Below are 24519 nucleotides of genomic sequence, written 5' to 3' on the forward strand. Positions count from 1 at the left end.
AACAGGTACAAATCTTTGAATTATATCTTTCTTGCTGGGGGTCAACTGAGGCTGTCCCAGGGAATCATAATAGCCTATACAAATCTCCACTTAAAAACTTATTTACAATGTATGATAGCCCTACCCAGGAATTTTCAGGGGGGGGGGGGGGGGGGAAGGGTCTACCATTAATTTTGGTTTTGAAGGGGGGGGGGGGGGCACCCTCAAAATGTGTTAATTTTACCTTTTTTAAGCATGCAAAATTTTCTGACGAAAGGGAGTGGGGGTATTCCGGGGGTCGGATCTGCCACTTGCTACCCTTATTCCAGTGAATAGAATGAATCTACACTACATGAGGATATAAGCATATAAATTCCAACCTTCCTCTTCCTATATACATATCACCATGCAAAACTTAAACCCCTCTGCAACTTCTCCACCTAGGGTATCATGAATATCACAAGAAAATGAATTACATGTAGCACTAAACGACGATCATGCTTACATATTAATTTTTCAAATTTGCATATTGTACCAACATCGTTCTTGAACTGATCTTCAAAAAATTCCTCAATATATTCCAATCTACTATTCTGAATCCCTTTTTATGGCCCCATGCTGGCATCAGGAGTGTACCATGGTTTTAAACAAACTTGAGTCTTCATTACATCAATAGGCTGGGTGGTTTTTTGTTTTACGTCCCATGGAAAATTTTTCACTCACACTGTATTGTCACTACCTGTAGATGAAGTACCACAAATTTAGACCTATGCTTAGTGCTCAGGGTCGTAGCAGCGACAGTTCTTTAATGTACCAATGCCCACTGAGACACAGGACCTCCATTTTAGTCATATAACAAGATGTGTTTGTGAAACACAAATGCCCCCGATAATGGCCAATTCCGAAGATGGCCAAGGTCACAAGGGCAAATATCTTGGTACCAGTAGAAAGATCTTGTCAAAAGAAATGCTCATGTACAATATGAAAGCTCTAATATTTACCATTTAGAAGTTATGACCAATGTAAAAAAAAAAATTAAAAGTAGGTCAAATGTCAAGGTCAAAACGTTCAATACCAACGGAAAGGTCTTGTAAAAAGGAATACTCATGTGAAATATCAAAGCTCTATCTCTTATTGTTCAAAAGTTATTAGCAAGGTTAAAGTTTTCAAAAAGTAGGTCAAACTCCAAGGTCAAGGTCACGGGGTCAAAAATATTGCTCCCCACGGAAAGGTCTTGTCACAAGGAATACTCATGTGAAATATCAAAGCTCTATCACTTACTGTTCAAAAGTTATTAGCAAGGTTAAAGTTTCAGACAGAATGACAGACAGAACAAAAACAATATGCCTCCCGATCTTCGATCTCGGGGGCATAAAAAGGACCCATGATTCTGACTTCAAAATGCAAAGCCTTTGGCAAAGGAGGAATAACTACCTATATTCACATCTTAGGTTTGATGCAGCCATGACATGACTGGGGCTCAAACTATTGACCTCCCAGTTATGATGTGAACACTCTACCACTGAGCTACCGTGGTCTGTAATTACATTAGGTAGCTTTTATATAAATTTTCTAGTTCATTGGTTCTATAGAGTATATTTAAGTATTCTATCCTATTTGCATTTTTCTTACTTATCTCCCCTTGGAAGGAGAAAAGCCTTTACCTAATGGATGCTTTGTGACAATTACGTTTGGTAAAAAAAAAAGCAACACTTGTGCTGCAAAATATGTTCATCCAATATATCTAGTAATGCAGTAGTAATCAACGAAAAGATCAACATCCAAATAATCAAACAATTCATTTGGTCAAATGGCTCAGAGTGTTTTCATGACACAAAATTTTCTAATCACCTGATCCCACCTCTGGTGTGTCCAGGGGTCTGTGTTTGCCCAACTATCTATTTTGTATTGATTTTAAGAGTTATGAGATCCATCACTGTTCATTATCTTCACCTTTCATTAGAGAGTATATGTTATATCTCAGATGGCTTTGTTAAATATGAAACTGAGAAAAAGGTAAAACTTGTGAAGCAAAATCATAGCTTTTCAAAACATACTCGGTAAACACACTATGGGGAACATGTACATCAATGAAGTTTTCTCATCCTAGCATTATCAGTACTGATTTTGCCTTTATGATTTCTCATGAAAGTAATTTAATACTTGTTTTATTGATCTTGAAAAATCTTGGACATTTTCCTTTCAGCTTGGAGAATATATGTACCAGTCTGATTTTCCTTAATTATAAGCTTGTTAGTATCCTTTTTATCTTCCCACAAAGTGCTGATGGATGAACAACAGAAATACTGCACCATATCTTAGTACAACCAGTCTATGACAGTTGAATTTGTGCATCAAATGATCATGCTAGTTTTAAAAGTACTGTTTCTATCTCGTTTTGTGCCTACAAAATTACCCACTTAAATTTGTGTACAGAGCTAAACCACTAGAATGTCTCAAACAACTGAATCAAATAAAAACACAGACGTAAAGTTCTTTATTTGTTGAGGACAATCTGCTGTTTATTGAAATACTGAATGATACAAATTTTTAATTCTGCTTTATCCTGTAAAACTTCTGTTGAGAACAATCTGCTGATTATTGAAATACTGAATGATCAAATTCTGCCTAATCCTGTAAACTTCTGTTCAGACATGTATTTAGTAATGGATACATCCCCTCTCTAGAAACAGACTTCTGATTTTTATGATATACATGTTACTCTTTATTTGACCCCAGTCTGGTATAAATCACAACTTTTCAAACAGGGTTGCAACTTCCTTTGCAGCCTGACTCAGACTTACAGATACCATGTTCACCATTATGACCACGACCACTCCTTTAGGTGGATCATCCACTGCTTTGGTGGAAGGTGGCAGAATTAAGAGAATACTGCTTCCACCCACGGCAGCACCGGTGTGGGAGGGACTAAATCTCCTCTGTTTGCCCTGGCCGTATTTCTGAATTTCTTCATCTACATACCAGCCCATGCCATAATAAGCATCACCCTTTTCACTACATTTATACAATGGTGTCCACAGGGATTTCATAGTCTCCATCTTTAGAAAACCAGATTTCACGGAACTGTTCTGACTGAGACTTGCATCAGTGGATTTCTTGTTGCTGGTTTGGTTTGGGGACGGACTCGGACACTGATAGCTGTACAACATGGCGTTCCCAAACTTCAGAAGGTCAGGGACGTTGGACAACAGGCCTCCTCCGGCCCACTTATAGGACAAGTCAACATAGGGAGAGTTGCACAACCGGCCTTTCTTGTTCATAACATAATGCCTGAAAGTAAACGAGTTACATCTCATTTAATTACAAAAGATGTGTTGATCATTTTACAGAAAACAAGAGATTTACTTATGAAAAGCAAAACTTATGACCCTGAGCATGGCCATGTTCAATTGTGGTATTAAATTGACCTTGACAAATGGCCGACCTTTATCACTCACAAAGTTTTATCTTTTGTTCATCAAATATGAGGTCTCTATTTTGTGTTGTTCATAATGAAGGTTAAAGTTGGAGATAGCCTAAGTGGTTCAAAAGACAAACCAAAATTACCCCCCATCTTTATTCAGAATGGGGTTATTGTTGTTACCTGGCCAGTGGTATGTGCAGACATGATTTTTACAAGATACAATAAAACCTTGGTATATTGCTACCCCACATAATTGCCATTGCAATATGCAGAACAGATTTCTACACAAGTTAATACACCCGTTATTTTGCCACCCAGCCTATTGACATCCACCAAGCTACTCTCGGAACAAAGGTCAAATTACTGTTATATATATACCTCAATAACAGCTGGTGCCTATACAAAGCCATAATCATGATAATATTACACAAGTTCACATGTACTGTGCACTGAATTGTATTGGTGGCCATTATAGTGCTGCTTGAAATCAGGTAGGTAGAGATAATTACACTAACTGCTTGAATAAAATTGTTTCATATTTAAACTGCATTTGCTACTGAATTTGTTCATCATCAAAATACATGTAGCCACGCCAAAATGAAAGAGATTGAATTTGGATTATTGGAGAAAAGTTCTCACAATGCAATCCAAAAAGAAGCCAAAGAGAAATCGCAAAACATTTTACTGCATTGTGGGATTTAGAAATTAAGAGACGAACTGTTTGTGGTATTTTGGCAATATATCGGTGGAACATTGTAAATCTGATTATTATTTATTTGACATTTTTTTCCTCTGATAAATAAACATATGTAATACGTCATGCTGTGTTCCCAAATGTGGTAATGCTGGTGTATTATCTAGAATTGTTTTGGTAGGATTTTACAAAATATTTAGAAATGTAAAATAGATCATCATATTCAAGGTATCACACAGGTAATTGTCCAATCAAAATGAACTTAGTCAATTGTAGTAGTTCCATATATTCAAAGAAATATTTTTTTCCTTGCACAATTTTTCTCATTTCCTCTTCTTCTTTTCCCTTAATTTTTATACCCATGATTAGGAAACTTTGTGTAATTTGTAGAAATAACCAGTGTATACGAAGGAACTATTTGCTGTTGGTAGCTGAGGTTACTTCCTGAGGTGCACTCCGGCTGTTTACACACATGTGAAAAACATGTGGATTTGACGATAGTCTTGTTTGTGGGTAATTTTTTTTCCAAAAATGCCGCGTTGGGTGTTGTTTTTCTGGTGTCCACAGACGAGATAGGTAACATAGAACATTTCCGAATGTGTTATTAGGCATCAATTCTGCAAACTGATTTTAAATGATCTTTTTAAATAATTACCAGTGTGATACCTTGATATACTTTAACATGAAATTGTTAGGTCATAATATATTGTGAATCACATGTTCTTGGTGAGAGTTTATTTTGGTGCAAAGGACTAAGTGTGGGATGGCCTTTGTTATCCTGACCTTTGTTTACTGTTCTGATGTCATGCCTAGCTACAGATCATAAATTTTCACGGGTAAAGGCATATAATTCACTTCAAGTAATAATTGTATTTTGTACAAAATAATTTTCATTTAAATTTTTCTTATTTTGGAGTACGTCCTTTAGAATTATAAACTGAAAATTCAATTACAACAACCCACTGCAACTCTTCTGACTCTAAATTGCTTTATTTCAATACACGAAAATAAACCAAGCCCAGAAATACTAAGAATGAGTTGTTTTATAGACGTCAAATAACATAAATTTTAAAGGGTCATATGATGGTCATACCACATTTAGTACTTTGCCAGGTTACACATGATGATAAAGACCTCGGGATGATCTTGTATAAAAGTACATACAAAGTATTGAACGAATAAGGCTCCGGAAAATTCTGTTTCAGTAATCAATCTAACAAACCAAGATCCTAAAATAAAGCCTCACAAATAATAATATTAGATTCACAGAATCATTTCCAATGCAGCTTGTAAGATGAGTTCTGATTGGTTAATAAGCTGGATGTAAATTTCTATACACCCTGCATACAAAGAAAGAAAATCAATGACATTTGCTCCTTATAATATGATTCAATGTATTGTGACATCACATTATTTCCCCTCAACAGGGACTGACACTAATTTTAATACCAACCTGTCCCTTCGGACAAGTTAACATGAAATTTAGGTTGTCCGAATGGAAAATGTACTTGTCCGAAACTGACCAACAAAAAACTGTAATGTATATGCATTGCATTCTCATGAGTGTTTTTTTATTAATAGTGTTACCCTGGTTTTCTTGTGATCTCCATGTGAAATCATTAATTAATAATAATGTATTGAATGGTTTCAAAACTCCTGTCACTCAGACAGCAATCTATGTATATACATTTTTACCTTAATGTTTGCAGGCAGAACACTTAGTTACAGACAGAAGTTGAGCCATATTTATGTACTTCCAGATCTGCAGCAAATTGCACAGTGAATTTTTCATTTTGGACATGTTTTTCGTAAAAATTATTCAATTTTAACTTCGGAAAAAGTGTTCTATATCTGTTTGTTCACTTCCAAGAATCACGCGACAATAGAGACATCTGATTGGCGCGATTAAAATACACCGTGAAGCTGATTGGTCGATATTAATGAACAATCTAAATTTAGATCAGGGAAAACCAGAAAAACGCCATATTGATTATCAGATTATTTCTATCGACGAGATGTACTTCAAAAACTTTAAGGACTCTTTTCACGTAGAATTTATTAAAATTTCACGGATACCCTTCATTTATTTTTGGTTGTCCCATCGGACAGGTAAACTACAGAACTTAGTTGTCCGACCACCGTTTTAAGTTGTCCCGGACAATCGGACAGCCGTTAGTGTCAGTCCCTGCTCAATTGTAAAACATCTGACATGAATTAGCTTACTTTAATCACTAAATAATTACACACAATATCATTTGGTCACATAAGAAATGAAAGAAAGCAAAAGTGGGCAAGCTCATATACCCCACGCTCCGACATTGCTTGACAATGCCTCACATAATTAATGGTAATGCTATGCATTACTGCAAAAACAGGACAGATGGGCTCAAAATTCTAAGTTCAAAAGGGGCTTAACTCCCACAAAAATTAGTGAATCAGAATTTCTTCCAAATATGCACCTCAACACAGTGTATCTATATTAACTATAAAGTTTCACGAAATTCTGTTGAGCAGTCTCAGAGGAGTTGCGCTGACAAGAACAGGATAGACGGACTCAAAATTCTAAGTTCAAAAGGGGCATAACTCCCACAAAAATTAGTGAATCAGAATTTCCTGGGAATATGTACATCTACACAGTGTGTTCTTATCAACTACAAAGTTTCACGAAATTCTGTTGAGCAGTCTCAGAGGAGTTTCTTGCAAATATGCACATCAACACAGTGTATCTTTATTAACTACAAAGTTTCACGAAATTCTGTTGAGCAGTCTCAGAGGAGTTACGCTGACAAGAACAGGACAGACGGGCTCGAGTTTAAAGTTCAAAAGTGCATAACTCCCACAAAAATTATTGAATCAGAATTTCCTGGGAATATGTACATCTACACAGTGTGTTCTTATCAACTACAAAGTTTCACGAAATTCTGTTGAGCGGTCTCAGAGTTGCGTGGGCAAAAACAGGACAGATGAGCTTGAAATTCTAAGTTCAAAAGGGGCATAACTCTTAGAAAAATTACTGAATTAAAATTTCCTGGGAATAAGCACATCTACACAGAGTGTCCTTATTAGCTACAAAGTTTCACGAAATTCTGTCGAGCGGTCTCAGAGAAGTTGCGCTGACAAGAACAGGACAAACGGGCTCGAGTTTCTAAGTTCCAAAGGGCATAACTCCCACAAAAATTATTGAATCAGAATTTCCTGGGAATATGCACATCTACACAGTGTGATCTTATCAACTACAAAGTTTCACAAAATTCTGTTGAGCGGTTGTAGAGGAATTATGCTGACAAGAACATGACAGATGGGCTTGAAATTCTAAGTTTAAAATGGACATAACTCCCACAAAAATTAATGAATCAGAATTTCCTGGAATATGCACATCTACACAGTGTGTATTTTTTGTTGGGCAGTCGAAGAGGAATTATGCTGACAAGAAAAAGACTGACAGACGGGTCAAAAACATTATACCCTCCATAACTTCGTTGCGTGGGGTATATGATAAATTAGTTATCCATGTCCCATCAAGGGCATTTAGGGATTTACCGCGGGTTTTATTCCATATACTTAATGCCACAGTCTGAAGGGTGTACAGAACACAACCCGTGGTAAATCTCTGTGCACCTTTGATTGGACATGAATCACTAATACTCTTCAGCTATAAAGGTCATTACCTTCCTCTGTGATAAATCAGAGGAGCGTGTTCATCTAGAAATGTGTTTTCCATTCCAAGTTCCTTCACCATTCTAATGATGTGCTTTTCAAATGGTTCTTTTGTAACAGCTTCCAGAACTGCACTGATTAAGGTCCAGCCATGGGTTGTGTACAAAAACTTACTACCTAAAATGAGGATTAATGAAAGTTACTACATGTACATATAATCAGTGAATTAGGCCGTGTTAATTCCATTGACAGGATACTGTAAATGTACCACTTTATGCCATGAAGTGACTTTTGACATGTAATAACAGTGTTCATATAGACAATGGTTGGAGATTTGAAATGAAGAGGGTAATATTGTTGTATTGACTGCGTACTGGTTTATCCACTACTGCTAGATATTGTACTGTGGATTCTTACTCGATACAATATATGAATTTATCAATAGCTAATAAAAAGTATATTATAAAATCTGCGTAAAATCTAGAGAATGTTAGCGTTCAATATCCTGACAATTTAACGGTAACTTTGCATTGATAAATTGTGTGCACCCGAAACATTCCAAGTTTGAGCGTTCAATATTGACCTACCGTAACAACGAAAACAAGCCAAAATGGCAGACAACGTTCCTCCAAATTCAGGCTAGTAGAGTGTGAAATTGTGAATAAATTCAGTATCTATTGCACGAAAAACAAATATTCATTTTAATTACTTAAACAAAATGTTTCACTGTACATAAATTATGATGTCCCCATTCACAAAATCAGTTTGCTTCATGCATCAATGACGGGTTTATTATTCAACAATTAAGAAATGCATGCTGATATTGCACACTTTCACCTTAGATGCCATATTGATGAATTCTCGTCTATTTTGGATTATTTTGAATGAAAAGGGACATAATTCAACAACTAAATACTTTAGCTATATAATAAAAGGGTTATTGAACTTATATTGGTGAATATTGGCACTCGTTGGCTGTCAAAATGCACTCACAAGCTCGTGCATTTTGACAGCCAACGAGTGCCAATATTCACCAATATAAGTTCAATAACCCTATAGAACTACTAATGCTGGATCTGTTGCAAGGATTGTTAGCTGTCGGATAATTAGATTATTGATAACTGTTGGATAATTAGATTATGGGTAACTTTTGGATAATTAGATTATGGACAACTGTTGCATATCTAGATTATGGACAACTGTTGGATAATTAGATTATGAATAAATGTTAGATAAATAGATCATGGACAACTGTTGGATATCTATATTATGGACAACTGTAGGATAACTATATTATGGACAACTGTAGGATAACTATATTATGGACAACTCTTGGATAATTAGATTATGGACAACTGTTGGATAACTAGATTATGGACAACTGTTGGATATCTATATTATGGACAACTGTTGGATAATTAGATTATGGACAACTGTTGGATAATTAGATTATGGACAACTCTTGGATAAATAGATTATGGACAACTGTTGGATAACTAGATTATGGACAACTGTTGGATAACTAGATTATGAACAACTGTTGGATAACTAGATTATGGACAACTGTTGGATAACTAGATTATGGACAACTGTAGGATAACTATATTATGGACAACTGTAGGATAACTATATTATGGACAACTCTTGGATAATTAGATTATGGACAACTGTTGAATAACTAGATTATGGACAACTGTTGGATAATTAGATTATGGACAACTGTTGGATAATTAGATTATGGACAACTGTTGGATAATTAGATTATGGACAACTGTTGGATAACTAGATTATGGACAACTGTTGGATAACTAGATTATGAACAACTGTTGGATAACTAGATTATGGACAACTGTTGGATAACTAGATTATAGACAACTGTAGGATAACTATATTATGGACAACTGTTGGATAACTAATTATGAACTAACACTGAATAACCTTCATGAATAAAGACTAATGCTGAATTCCCTTCTTGGATTATGGACTATCACTGGATATTTCAGGGTTGTCACTAACGCAAGAATCTGCGTCCTAGACGCAGAAAATTCATTTGGGACACAAGTTTGTCTGATATGGTGAGTCCCGCAGATGCGTCAGTGACGGTCATGGACTCCGAGTAAACATAATTTTTTTTAGAAGCATCAATTAAAACTCGTAGTAGGAAAAACTCTAGGTAAAATATTACGCTCTAGTGAACCAAAATAATACCGCCGAGTTCCCAGTGTCCCAATCTGACTTGTTTGTTTAGCATCAGTCAGTTAGGTGTGAATTAGAATATAATATTCAAAAGATAATTAGATAACATGCAAAATGAAGAACGATTTGCCACTGGCAGTTATTTACTCTTAGTACTTTATTTATTTGTTTGTTTTACAAATCAAGATCTATATTTAAATATGTTTCTTGTAATTCTGAATGGAATCAAAAGTATCGCAGTTTGTAAACTTTGGTAGGTTTTTCAGATGATCGGCAAACAAAACTAGTATGCATCCATTTCATCACAATAATAATTTGATTAAAATGCTGTTTAATATTGTGTTGTGATGATAGGAGATTCGGGGACATAATTCTGTTGGCGTGGACAATTAGTCGTCTGAGACGAAGTCTCGACTGATTAAAAATAAATCTTAAAATTGATATGTTTTGTACTGTTTCCAATTTTTAATTATCTTCTATAAAAAAGACTCATCAGATATCATTGAGACTCATCAAATTTTCGTGGGACTCAAGCTGCTTATAAACCACGAGTCTGGGACTCGAACCACGAGTCCGGGACTCGTCTTCAATAATTTCTAGTGACCTGTATCTCACCTGGGCTGTGGACCAGTGGATCATCCTTGAACAAGGACAAACTCTCCGTCACGCTGTTATATTTTTGGGTGATGTAATATTCCTCTAACTCCATTTCACTCTGTTCAGACTCTGGTCTATTATCACCACTTGAGTTACTCGGTTTATTTTTCTTTTCATTGTCCTTGTTCTTAGCTGTAAATTCATGCAATACTTATAATTAAGAACTGTTCAAATATACATCAATTAATCGAGAAGACATTCTATATATGTAATACAGGAAAAAGTCAATTTCTCCCATTTTACATTTAATTCTTACAAAATTCAGTCTAGAGTGATCTGCCCTTATTAAAGACAATATCAGAAATCTGTTAAGGAATAAATGTACAGTTAGTTTGTATCAAGTGATATAAAGAGGCAGTATCTGTTTCTCCATAGATACCTTTTTAGCCTGATACATATATATGTATATTATTACTACAGTAGCTTGATCCGGAGAGTCGGATCATGTCGAGTTGACAGGCGCGGATCATCAGATCAAACGAGACACAAAGCATTGAGTTTGATCTGACGATCTACTCCTGTCAACGAGACGTGATCCAACTCTTCGGATCAAGTTACTGGAGTAATGATAAATTTATTATATACCCCCTTATGTATTTTTAAATCCATATTTATAAGATAATAAATGTAATCCAAATTACCAAAAACACAAACATACAGTGAAATTATATTTTATGTACGCAAATTTGTTTGTGATGCGGTAGATATTTTCCACATAAAACATTGCATTGATGAATTGTGACATCATCAGTTTCAGAGAGATATAATATGGATTCAGATCACCACATCATGGAAAGTCGGATCACACTTTGTGAATTTACAGTACCAAACACAGATTATTGATGGGTATATTATAAAGAACTCGGCCTGGATTTCTCAAAAAGTACTTAAATCAAAACTTGGACTTAAGTCTGAGATTTTACTCAAATTCGGACTTGCTCGAACAGAAGAAAACTCAAACTTAGGTTTATGATTTTTTCGAGAAATCCCAGCCCGATGTATGATTACGAAGGATACGTTCTCAGCTATCGGTACATCATCCAAGTTTGAACTGGACGTGGTTTTAGATTTTATCCCCAAAATACTCAGGGAAGTTGTTCACCATATCTAGTCTAGAGTATAAATGTAGCAGCCTCACAAAACGAATTCTAGGCTATAGGATAAAAATAGACTACGGCAGCTTATTTGTGACAAAAATTAGTAAATTCATAAGTGTAATATAAGATTTTATTGATAATGAATATTGATTCAATTCTTTTTATGGCAGTCATCTTGGGAAAAAATTGCCAGACATTTGGCATGCAGGTGTATTTTACATACATATGCTATCTACATACAAGAAACTGAAAACAAAAACAAATCTATCAGTATTTAATTGGAATTCCAGGATGAATTTTTTTAATATAAGCAGATTCAAGTTTTCAAATGTTGGGTAATATCTAAAAAATTCTAGCATATTACTCCATAACTATGTCAGACTCATAAATTCTAAAAGATCTTTTAAACTGTTATCTTTGCCCTCTAGACATATAATGAATTACTTTGACTTAATCTGGTAGATCTACTGCCTATTTCATTTACATACTGAAAAACATTTAAATTATCCTGGGGTTAAACCATGTAAAACTTTGAAGATAAGAATGCTGACAGATAATTTGGATGGGATGGGTGGGTGTATAAGCATAAGACTCCATTTGCAATCAGAAATTCTATAGAGGCTAATAGAGAGTGAAACTTACTTAAATTTGCCTTTTCTTCTTTCTTCTACAATTGACATGTAAAATTATTAAAACAATGCATGTCTGCTGCTCTCAAAGAAATTAATTCCCGTGGGGATCCGGGTTAGAGTAGGTCCTCAGTATCCCTATAATGCTTGTCATAAGAGGCAACTAATTGGTGCAGTCCTTCAGATGAGACTGCAAAAACCGAGGACCTTTGTCACAGCAGGTGTGGCACGATAGAAATCCCGCCCTGCTCAAAGGCCATAAGCACCAAGCATAGGCTTAAATTTTGTAGCCCTTCAACAGAAATGGTGACATCCCAATATGAGTGAAAAATTCTTGAGAGGAATGATAAGCAATATACCATCAATAAAAAAAATAAAAAAAAGGTGCTTCTAAAAAATTATGCTCTGGTCCTGAAGCCAATTCTACTCATCATTCCTCACAGATCCACTGGTGTTGCCCCATTCCTAGACATTGTGGTTTTGTATCTTTATAACAAAGATGTAAAACAAATCATCCAAACCCGGAGACACCAACATTTAACAGATATCATGTGTACAGACAGTCACACTTAACAGATATCATGCACACAGATAGACACACTTACCAGATATCATGTGTACAGACAGTCACACTTAACAGATATCATGTGTACAGACAGCCACACTTAACAGATATCATGTGTACAGACAGACACACTTAACAGATATAATGTGTACAGACAATCACACTTAACAGATACTATGTGTACACACAGTCACACTTAACAGTATCATGTGTACAGACTGTCACACTTAACAGATATCATGTGTACAGACAGTCACACTTAACGGATATCATATGTACAGAGTCACACTTAACAGATATCATGTGTACAGACAGTCACACTTAACAGATATCATGTGTACACAAAGTCACACTTAACAGATATCATGTGTACACAAAGTCACTTAACAAATATCATGTGTACAGAGACACACTTAACAGATATCATGTGTACAGAATGGATGGATGGATGAGAGAGAGAAATCTGTCTTTGTGTCATCTTTGCTGGTGCCAGTACAATATACTAATGAGTGTTCAAAATCAAAGCATTTAAAAGTATACATTACTGATACTGTATACATGTTAGTTGCTTTTTTATCAACCTTAACACATTTTGGTCTCAACATTCTGCTGTTTTCAAAGCTTACATTCATGTACCTCCTCTTTCCTGAAGTAATCCTTGTGGTAGTGACGAATCCCTCCCATCTGAGACACCAGGTGGCGTGTTGTTAAATGGACCTATATAACAAATATCAAAAGTATTCCCAATTTCACATGCTGAGGATATTTTTTTTCCTGAGCTTTAACATTTCATTATGCATAACATGACTTGTTTCCTGAACTTTAACATAAATGAAGTCCATTACCGCAACATCGTTGACTCTCTTCTCTGGGAATGTGGGCACATAGTACTGCACAGGTTTGTCTAGATCTAGCTTTCCTGTTTCCCACTGCTTGGCAATTGCTGCCATAGTAATCGGCTTACTGATACTGGCAATCCTCAGAACAGTTTCTGGACACATTCTGACTCTGTTTTCAACATCAGCATATCCTAACCCTGGAGAAAAAGTCAGCAAATCAACAGCAGTATACCCCAACCCTGCAGAAAATGCAGAGCTGATCAACAACAGCATATTTCAAGTCTGCACATATAGCGGGCCAGAAAAACATCAGCATTCTCCAGACTGTTAGTGTAAAGAGTAAAGCATATCTTAATCCTATAGATAATATGGGGCAAATAAAAACCAGCATAGCTCACTCCAACCCCATACAGGCAGTGGTATACATAAAAATCAGCACATTCCATCTCTATACAGACAGTGAGACAGAACATCCCATCTCTATATAGACAGTGAGACAGAACAACATCCCATCCCTGTACAGACAGTGAGACAGAACAACATCCCATCCCTGTACAGAAAGTGAAACAGAACAACATCCCATCCCTGTACAGACAGTGAAACATAACATCCCATCCCTGTACAGACAGTGAGACAGAACAACATCCCATCCCTGTACAGACAGTGAGACAGAACAACATCCCTGTACAGACAGTGAGACAGAACATCCCATCCCTGTACAGACAGTGAGACAGAACAACATCCCATCCCTGTACAGACAGTGAAACAGAACATCATCCCTGTACAGACAGTGAGACAGAACATCCCATCCCTGTACAGACAGTGAGACAGAACAACATCCCAACCCTGTACAGACAGTGAGACAGAACATCCCATCCCTGTACAGACAGTGAGACAGAACAACATCCCATCCCTGTACAGACAGTGAGACAGAACAACATCCCTGTACAGACAGTGAGACAGAACAACATCCCTGTACAGACAGTGAGACAGAACATCCCATCTCTATATAGACAGTGAGACAGAACAACATCCCATCCCTGTACAGACAGTGAGACAGAACAACATCCCATCCCTGTACAGACAGTGAGACAGAACAACATCCCTGTACAGACAGTGAGACAGAACAACATCCCTGTACAGACAGTGAGACAGAACATCCCATCTCTATATAGACAGTGAGACAGAACAACATCCCATCCCTGTACAGACAGTGAGACAGAACAACATCCCATCCCTGAACAGACAGTGAGACAGAACAACATCCCATCCCTGTACAGACAGTGAAACAGAACAACATCCCATCCCTGTACAGACAGTGAAACATAACATCCCATCCCTGTACAGACAGTGAAACAGAACAACATCCCTGTACAGACAGTGAGACAGAACAACATCCCATCCCTGTACAGACAGTGAGACAGAACAACATCCCAACCCTGTACAGACAGTGAGACAGAACATCCCATCCCTGTACAGACAGTGAAACAGAACATCATCCCAACCCTGTACAGACAGTGAGACAGAACATCATCCCAACCCTGTACAGACAGTGAAACAGAACAACATCCCATCCCTGTACAGACAGTGAGACAGAACAACATCCCATCCCTGTACAGACAGTGAGACAGAACAACATCCCATCCCTGTACAGACAGTGAAACAGAACAACATCCCATCCCTGTACAGACAGTGAGACAGAACAACATCCCATCCCTGTACAGACAGTGAGACAGAACATCATCCCATCCCTGTACAGACAGTGAGACAGAACAACATCCCATCCCTGTACAGACAGTGAGACAGAACAACATCCCATCCCTGTACAGACAGTGAGACAGAACAACATCCAATCCCTGTACAGACAGTGAGACAGAACAACATCCCTGTACAGACAGTGAGACAGAACATCCCATCCCTGTACAGACAGTGAGACAGAACAACATCCCATCCCTGTACAGACAGTGAAACAGAACATCATCCCTGTACAGACAGTGAGACAGAACATCCCATCCCTGTACAGACAGTGAGACAGAACAACATCCCTGTACAGACAGTGAGACAGAACATCCCATCTCTATATAGACAGTGAGACAGAACAACATCCCATCCCTGTACAGACAGTGAGACAGAACAACATCCCATCCCTGAACAGACAGTGAGACAGAACAACATCCCATCCCTGTACAGACAGTGAAACAGAACAACATCCCATCCCTGTACAGACAGTGAAACATAACATCCCATCCCTGTACAGACAGTGAAACAGAACAACATCCCTGTACAGACAGTGAGACAGAACAACATCCCATCCCTGTACAGACAGTGAGACAGAACAACATCCCAACCCTGTACAGACAGTGAGACAGAACATCCCATCCCTGTACAGACAGTGAAACAGAACATCATCCCAACCTTGTACAGACAGTGAGACAGAACATCATCCCAACCCTGTACAGACAGTGAAACAGAACAACATCCCATCCCTGTACAGACAGTGAGACAGAACAACATCCCATCCCTGTACAGACAGTGAAACAGAACATCCCATCCCTGTACAGACAGTGAAACAGAACAACATCCCATCCCTGTACAGACAGTGAAACAGAACATCATCCCATCCCTGTACAGACAGTGAGACAGAACAACATCCCATCCCTGTACAGACAGTGAGACAGAACATCATCCCATCCCTGTACAGACAGTGAGACAGAACAACATCCCATCCCTGTACAGACAGTGAGACAGAACATCCCATCCCTGTACAGACAGTGAAACAGAACATCATCCCAACCCTGTACAGACAGTGAGACAGAACATCATCCCAACCCTGTACAGACAGTGAGACAGAACATCATCCCAACCCTGTACAGACAGTGAGACAGAACAACATCCCTGTACAGACAGTGAGACAGAACAACATCCCATCCCTGTACAGACAGTGAAACAGAACAACATCCCTGTACAGACAGTGAGACAGAACATCATCCCATCCCTGTACAGACAGTGAGACAGAACAACATCCCATCCCTGTACAGACAGTGAGACAGAACAACATCCCATCCGTGTACCAACAGTGAAACAGAACATCATCCCAACCCTGTACAGACAGTGAAACAGAACAACATCCCTGTACAGACAGTGAGACAGAACATCATCCCAACCCTGTACCAACAGTGAGACAGAACATCATCCCAACCCTGTACAGACAGTGAAACAGAACAACATCCCATCCCTGTACAGACAGTGAGACAGAACAACATCTCATTCGTGTACCAACAGTGAAACAGAACATCATCCCAACCCTGTACAGACAGTGAAACAGAACAACATCCCAACCCTGTACCAACAGTGAGACAGAACGTCATCCCAACCCTGTACAGACAGTGAAACAGAACAACATCCCATCCCTGTACAGACAGTGAGACAGAACAACATCCCATCCGTGTACCAACAGTGAAACAGAACATCATCCCAACCCTGTACAGACAGTGAAACAGAACAACATCCCTGTACAGACAGTGAGACAGAACAACATCCCATCCCTGTACAGACAGTGAGACAGAACAACATCCCATCCCTGTACAGACAGTGAAACAGAACAACATCCCATCCCTGTACAGACAGTGAGACAGAACAACATCCCATCCCTGTACAGACAGTGAGACAGAACAACATCCCATCCCTGTACAGACAGTGAGACAGAACAACATCCCATCCCTGTACAGACAGTGAGACAGAACATCATCCCATCCCTGTACAGACAGTGAGACAGAACAACATCCCATCCCTGTACAGACAGTGAGACAGAACAACATCCCATCCCTGTACAGACAGTGAGACAGAACAACATCCAATCCCTGTACAGACAGTGAGACAGAACATCATCCCATCCGTGTACCAACAGTGAAACAGAACAACATCCCATCCCTGTACAGACAGTGAAACAGAACATCATCCCATCCGTGTACCAACAGTGAGACAGAACATCATCCCATCCGTGTACCAACAGTGAAACAGAACATCATCCCATCCGTGTACCAACAGTGAGACAGAACATCATCCCATCCCTGTACAGACAGTGAAACAGAACAACATCCCATCCCTGTACAGACAGTGAAACAGAACATCCCATCCCTGTACAGACAGTGAAACAGAACAACATCCCATCCCTGTACAGACAGTGAAACAGAACATCATCCCATCCGTGTACCAACAGTGAGACAGAACATCACCCCAACCCTGTACAGACAGTGAGACAGAACAACATCCCATCCCTGTACAGACAGTGAGACAGAACATCATCCCATCCCTGTACAGACAGTGAAACAGAACAACATCCCTGTACAGACAGTGAAACAGAACATCATCCCATCCCTGTACAGACAGTGAAACAGAACATCATCCCATCCCTTTACAGACAGTGAGACAGAACATCATCCCAACCCTGTACAGACAGTGAAACAGAACATCCCATCCCTGTACAGACAGTGAGGCAGAACATCATCCCATCCCTGTACAGACAGTGAGACAGAACATCCCATCCCTGTACAGACAGTGAAACAGAACATCATCCCATCCCTTTACAGACAGTGAGACAGAACATCATCCCAACCCTGTACAGACAGTGAGACAGAACATCCCATCCCTGTACAGACAGTGAGGCAGAACATCATCCCAACCCTGTACAGACAGTGAGACAGAACATCCCATCCCTGTACAGACAGTGAGGCAGAACAACATCCCATCCCTGTACAGTGAGACAGAATGTATGAATATTTCTGCTTCATTGAGACATAGTTTGACATAAAGTGTTAATTATTGCTTTGAGTAGATAAATTTCTTATCCATTGAAGGACACCCTAAAATATAAATGATAAGGCAATACCGGGGTATAATGGTGTGTGACATCAGACTACCAAACATGGTTCTGTACACAGCTATACTAAAGGTCATAAACTCAAATGCAGATGTAGCCGTACCTTACACAAGTTTTTACATTTTACAAAAAGTCATAGTGTAAGTTTACACACAAAATTACAAGAAATTAGAGGGTCGTTAGAGTTTTAATATATTTCACTGGTAACAAAATAACCCATTCCCATTTATCAGGCTATGGGTGTAAAAATGAGTTTATATATATATCATAGGTATATCACAAAGCATAGAACATAGAAAATACTACTTATCTCAACATTCATACATAATGGCACCCCCTACACATCTTTGGTGACCTTGACACATATAATTTGGTGACCTTGAGAGTATATTCACCTTCACTCCATACTGTTTGTCCATCCACACTGACCCCAATGACCAAACCTGGACTCCCCGTCTCATCCTGGAAAACAAATATTGAGACATCTCATTTCCTCACGTCAGAGACATATATAACACAGAAAAGCAACTTCTTCACTGATATGTTCCACCTATAAATTTTTCATTTCTACTAATTAGTTTGATAACTTCATGCTATATTTATTTCATTCATTCCTATTATAAATTGGAATTCAACATAAAAAGTTTTGAAATATAAGATAAAACAAATATAAAGTATACAATAGGCAAATCGTAAACATTTCCTGAGATCTCACCATTTGCCCGAGTGTGGGTCAGTTGTTGACTTAATAAACTTGATTTACTTTCACTTCACTTTGAAGCAATATATATCTCATGAATAAACATTTCAGTGATAGGATTTGTAAGGTTTGCCTGAGTGTGGGTCAGTTATTGACTTTAGAAACTTTAGTTACTTTCACTTCACTTTGAAGCAATATATATCTCATGAATAAACATTTCAGTGATTTGGATTTGTAAGGTTTGAACCTGACACGAACATTAAAATTTTTGCTGACTATTAGAAATAACTTAGTTAAGCATTGAAGCAAAGCCAATAAAAAGGCAAAAATAAAATTTGAAAATGTTCAGTTTAAATCATGATCATGCTCTTTTGATTATTAATATGATATACATGACTTAAATTGTGTGCATTTTTTCCAAAGTATCCCTGGCAATGACTTGGGAAGCTTCATGTCTCCACTCCAGTCTGAAGCCCTCATTGATCAATATTTCCATTGAATCACTGAGATATCATCAATCACAACTTACTGACACTTCACCACATAAAGGTCTTTATCAACAGTTAAATATGATTCACCTTAACTCGCTGAACAACATCTCGTGCTTTGTCTACAATCTCCTCCAGGGTTACCCCCCTTGGTTTGCCTCCTCCTCCGGACTCCTCTGTCTGGGGAGACGTCTTGCACTCAGCAGTGTAATTATATGTATATATAATACCGACACCAATCCCTCCTCCTATTAACCAATGAGATTTGTTTTAAATCAAACAAATACACAGCACGTCAGAATAGCATTAAAGAAAGCTGCACAGCATCCACTAGATTAGGTAGATTTTTACATACCATTATCTATATCACATAATTATTGTTTTCCATTGTAGTTAATCACTTCACATATCTGACAAACGAGACAGGAGTCTTTATATATAGCTATACATCATAACGGGAATAAATGTCTGCTGCTATTTGTATTTCAGAGATATAAAAACATTGGTAGCGAGGGGTAATTTCTGCATAATTGGCTTTACTTCCATTGTCCATACTCCTACAATACAGACACACTACAATGTATTCCTTATAGGTACACACTAAGAACAGATCTTTTACATCAAGTTGAAATGTTATTTTATGCTTTGTTTGGATTTTTTAAATTGTGAAGATGTTAAAATTAGGAACTCCTTTGGCAGATTCCTTCATGATAATTTGCCTAAGCTTGTTTTGGTCTTTGTCTAGGAAGTGCATAATTTCAACACCTTCGCAATCTAAAATCCAAAATAATATTTCAACTTTCAAGACATAAAAGAAGTGTAGCGGACAGTATAAGGGGGAACTTATACTGCCTCGCTAGAGAGCTAGCTTTTCTGGTGATGTGGTAGAGTCTCTCTCTTGATCACGCAAGTTAAGCAACGGCGAGCGTGATCAGCACTTGGCTGGGTGACCGCATAGTACTCTGGTGTTTGGCGGGAGCCCTGCTTCAGGTAGAATCTCTTCGGAGCTCTGGGTACGGACATGGATTCATCCGGGAACGACAGTGGTTGTCATCGGTAAAGGCGGATGCCTTTGGTGAAGAGGTGTCAAACATTCAGAGTGAACTCATGATAAGCATCGGGGCAAAGTTTCCCTTAGTAGGGAGAAGTGTAGTGGACAGTATAAGAGGGAACTTATACTGCCTCGCTATTGAGCTAGCTATTCTGGTGATGTCGTAGAGTCTTTCTCTTGATCCCACAACTTAAGCAATGGCGAGCGTGATCAGCACTTGGCTGGATCACCGCTACACGTTACAAATTGGTGGCAGCGTAGTGACTCTGGTGTTTGGCGGGAGGCCTGCTTCAGGTAGAGTCTCTTCAGAGCTCTGGGTATGGACGTTGATTCGTCCGGGGACGACGGTGGTTGTCGTCGGGAACAGCGGATGTTGTTACTGAGCAGGTGCCAAACACTCAGTAGGGGGAAGTGTACCGGACAGTATAAGGGGGAACTTATACTGTCTCGTTAGAGAGCTAGCTTTTCTAGTGATGTGGTTGTCTCTTTCTTGATCACGCAAGTTAAGCAATGACAGTGGTAGGTGTTAATATAATAATATATACATAGAAATCACTATAATCGTAACTATCGAAAATAAATACCAATGCCAAGAATGAGCGCTGTGTTTGATACAGTCCGTCTAGCGCTTGTAAACTGGTTATGATAGAATCTTCTGCCACATAACGGAGTCGAAACTAGCCTTTTTCTGACGGTTACAAGCCAGGTTCCTTTTACAGATTTTGTATATTGACAGATACATTTAATTATCTGCATCTTAAAGCTATAAGTGGAATGCTTTCATACCTAGATCACCGAGCCAGCTGATTTGTGTTTCGGGTAGTGAAATACCGAGCTCGATTAAAATATTTTGTGGCCGGGGTACAATGCTATTCACATTCGACCCTCAAACGTTTCGGTCCTATTCAAATTTGATGTTTCTTCAAGTAAAATCGTCAACAAATCATATTCTGACATTCCCTATGAGGACAATGTGATTTTATTTGATTCGTTTAATTATTAATCATTCTTAAAGTTGGATTGTTTTTATTGGGGTTGTTTGTTGGGTTTTCCCCCCTATTTTGTTTGTTTTCATTTTTGCTTTGTTTTGTTGTTTTATTTTTTTTGTTGAGGGATTTTTATTTGTGTGCCATTATTCAGCAATGCTTAGAACACCCGAGTCTCGTTCCTAGTCGGCTATATAATCATATTCATTAATTATTTTTTAAAAATGAACATAGAAAGAACTTTACAAAACTTAGAATTAATTTACATATATCAGTACTGCACTTTCAAAACCAAAAAAACCTTTCCCCATCATTTCAACAAATTGTCTTCTTTTCAACAACACGAATGTGTCATGCAGTTTTTACAGTTGATAAACTGTGAAGATGTCAACGATATTGTATGCAATCCTGATTATTATACTTGCAAAATATAACTGCTCGGTACCATTGGATATCAAATGTGAAAATGACAAAATATGTGCCTTTTTAAATTTTGTGTTCCGTGTGTGATATTGTATATCCTGCATTGGACAGAAGTGGATAATTCATAGATTTTTTTCTTCTTCTTTTTAATTTAAGGAGAGAGTCAACTTTCCAGGTTAAATCGTATTGTAGATTCCATCATATTCTCCACAAGCGCTGTACATACCTAATCTCGCCGCCAGTACAAATCTCTCTCTCTCTCTCTCTCTCTCTCTCTCTCTCTCTCTCTCTCTCATATAAAATTCACAGCAAGCGTTGTACAACGTTTTTCTATATAATTCATACTCACTAAACCTACACATATACATAATTATATGTTACATGCCTTATTAGGCAAAATTTATTAGAACTGCGTGTGTCTACACTACACTGAGATGCATTTCATATTTGCAGTCCTTGTAAATATTATATTATAAGCACTATACAAGTATACCGGTAGGCCTACATGTATATTATATACTATTTGTTCAATTCTGTGTTTGTGATTGCACGAAAAGGTGAAGATAACGAAAGGTGCTCAATCTCATAGCTCATGTAAGGAATACAAAATGGACCCCTGAATATACTGGAGGTTGGATCAGGTGTGTAGGAGGAGTAAGCATCCCCTGTCGACCAGTCATACCCACCGTATATTTTGAGCAGATAAACGGAGTAATCCCTAGTTAAAATTAGTGTGTACTAAAGAACGGTCTAACAATTAGACATGAAACAAGTCAAACAGCATTTGATCCACTGACGGGTTGTATTGGCAAACTAGATCGATATAACAACCATAGAATTAGCGAAATGCTGACTTTAAGCTTGGTCGATCCGCGTGTGATATATATGTCATAGGTTTTTTGTAAAAATCTTAATAAATTAAATTTTGAGCATGATAGAGATATATCTTTATGAGGAATTCTATTCACTGGATATAATAAAAAAAAATCTGATAAAATATAAATACTGAAAAAAATTATATTTTCCATAGACAATCAATTATTTATGATTTTTTTTTTTAAATGCTGTCAAGGGCAATAACTCCTATACTGGAAAATCCTGTACTGGATGTCTATTATGGTCGAGGCTATCTGGTACCGCTTACAGGGTGACGACCACGAGTTATCTCATCTTATGTAGGTACGAGTTATCCCTCGTGCCAATTTATAATTCACAATGATTCGTACGAATAATCGTCGTGTGTCAATTCTTTTATACTTATTTCTTGATAGACCAATATTAGGTAAAATAGGTCCTGTTGGAGCTCCATTGTGGTTGGCAAACACATGTATATTTATTATCAATTACGTAGGAAACATGAATACTTTCAATCATATTTAAATCAATCGATCGGCTCTAAAAATGAGAAGCACAACACTGTTGATTATTTAAAACTCAGATTTTCGACACAACCCGCGTCTAAATTACATAAGCAAGTATCAAAAAACCCTGACAAATATTAATAATCTACATTGTTAACAAGAATGATACACTGTTGCAGTGAATTGAGAAAAATGGTAATTCTATGCATAAACATATAATTTTTTTTAATGCATATTAGGTACCGTGTGTTATAATGGATGTATTAGCATCACACCCTCCCCAAAGTATTAGACTGATATTTCTAAATCATTGATGTACAAATTTCGGGCAGAATATTTTAAAATCTTGATACACCATTAGAACGTCGTAGTATTCATAATTTCACGGAATGTTGTGACAGCACATTGATATGAAATACGCTTAATTACAATTAACAATGTGTACACTTTAAGATATCCCTGTTCTTCAAACAAAGACCACGGAATTTGGACAAATGCAGTTGTCTTGATTGTCTAGCCTGTACATATCATATGGGCGGTAAAAATTCAGGGCGGCGACCTTGATTTCAGAAATGCAATGGTGATTATTTAAAATTTGTAGGAAATTGTGAAATATTTATTAGAACATCATAACTGTCATTAAGAAGGGCGTAGTGTCATTTCGTAAATGAAATGTGAATACATGTAAAATGATATTTTTTGTAAAAGACAACCCGAGGTTTAAGAACAAGTCCTCATTAAGTAAAACGATTTTCTATGCACAAGAATCTGCGTCATGTAGATCTTTATACACAAGAAAATAGCAGCAAAATATAATGACGTTTTTCCAACTTTCCCAGAAGTAAGAGATGGAAGTCACAAACATTGTATAATCACCAGTTTATGACCATAAAT

The 24519-nt window shown here is 37.6% G+C and overlaps 1 protein-coding gene across 2 annotated transcripts; it reads right to left on the minus strand.

Annotated features, from left to right (window-relative positions):
- Positions 1 to 2461: 2461 nt before the first annotated feature.
- LOC125680106 (serine beta-lactamase-like protein LACTB, mitochondrial) lies at positions 2462 to 21825 on the minus strand. Of its 2 annotated transcripts, XM_056155298.1 has the most exons (9): positions 21440 to 21824; positions 19895 to 20052; positions 19012 to 19078; positions 13744 to 13934; positions 13535 to 13615; positions 12347 to 12371; positions 10566 to 10739; positions 7766 to 7931; positions 2462 to 3270 (listed from the first exon to the last, which is right to left on the minus strand). In XM_056155298.1, the coding sequence occupies exons 1-9, from the start codon at positions 21609 to 21611 to the stop codon at positions 2730 to 2732; spliced, it is 1575 nt and encodes a 524-aa protein (XP_056011273.1). In that variant the 5' UTR covers positions 21612 to 21824; the 3' UTR covers positions 2462 to 2729. The 2 variants fall into 2 exon arrangements, with proteins under 2 accessions (XP_056011273.1, XP_056011274.1); XM_056155299.1 differs by lacking the exon at positions 12347 to 12371 and having other exon boundaries at positions 13525 to 13615; positions 21440 to 21825.
- Between the last annotated feature and the right edge of the window lie 2694 nt (positions 21826 to 24519).

This window comes from Ostrea edulis, chromosome 2 (genome assembly GCF_947568905.1).
Source record: "Ostrea edulis chromosome 2, xbOstEdul1.1, whole genome shotgun sequence".
Lineage (NCBI taxonomy): Eukaryota > Metazoa > Mollusca > Bivalvia > Ostreida > Ostreidae > Ostrea > Ostrea edulis.

Excerpts from the sequence above, each read along its gene's own strand:
- LOC125680106 (XM_056155298.1), bottom strand. The coding sequence starts at position 21,611 with ATGCAGATAATTAAATGTATCTGTCAATATACAAAATCTGTAAAAGGA. Across the intron at positions 13,935-19,011 it reads ACAAACAGTATGGAGTGAAG|GGTTAGGATATGCTGATGTT; the intron begins GTGAATATACTC and ends CTTTTTCTCCAG. Across the intron at positions 3,271-7,765 it reads CTGATTTATCACAGAGGAAG|GCATTATGTTATGAACAAGA; the intron begins GTAATGACCTTT and ends GTTTACTTTCAG.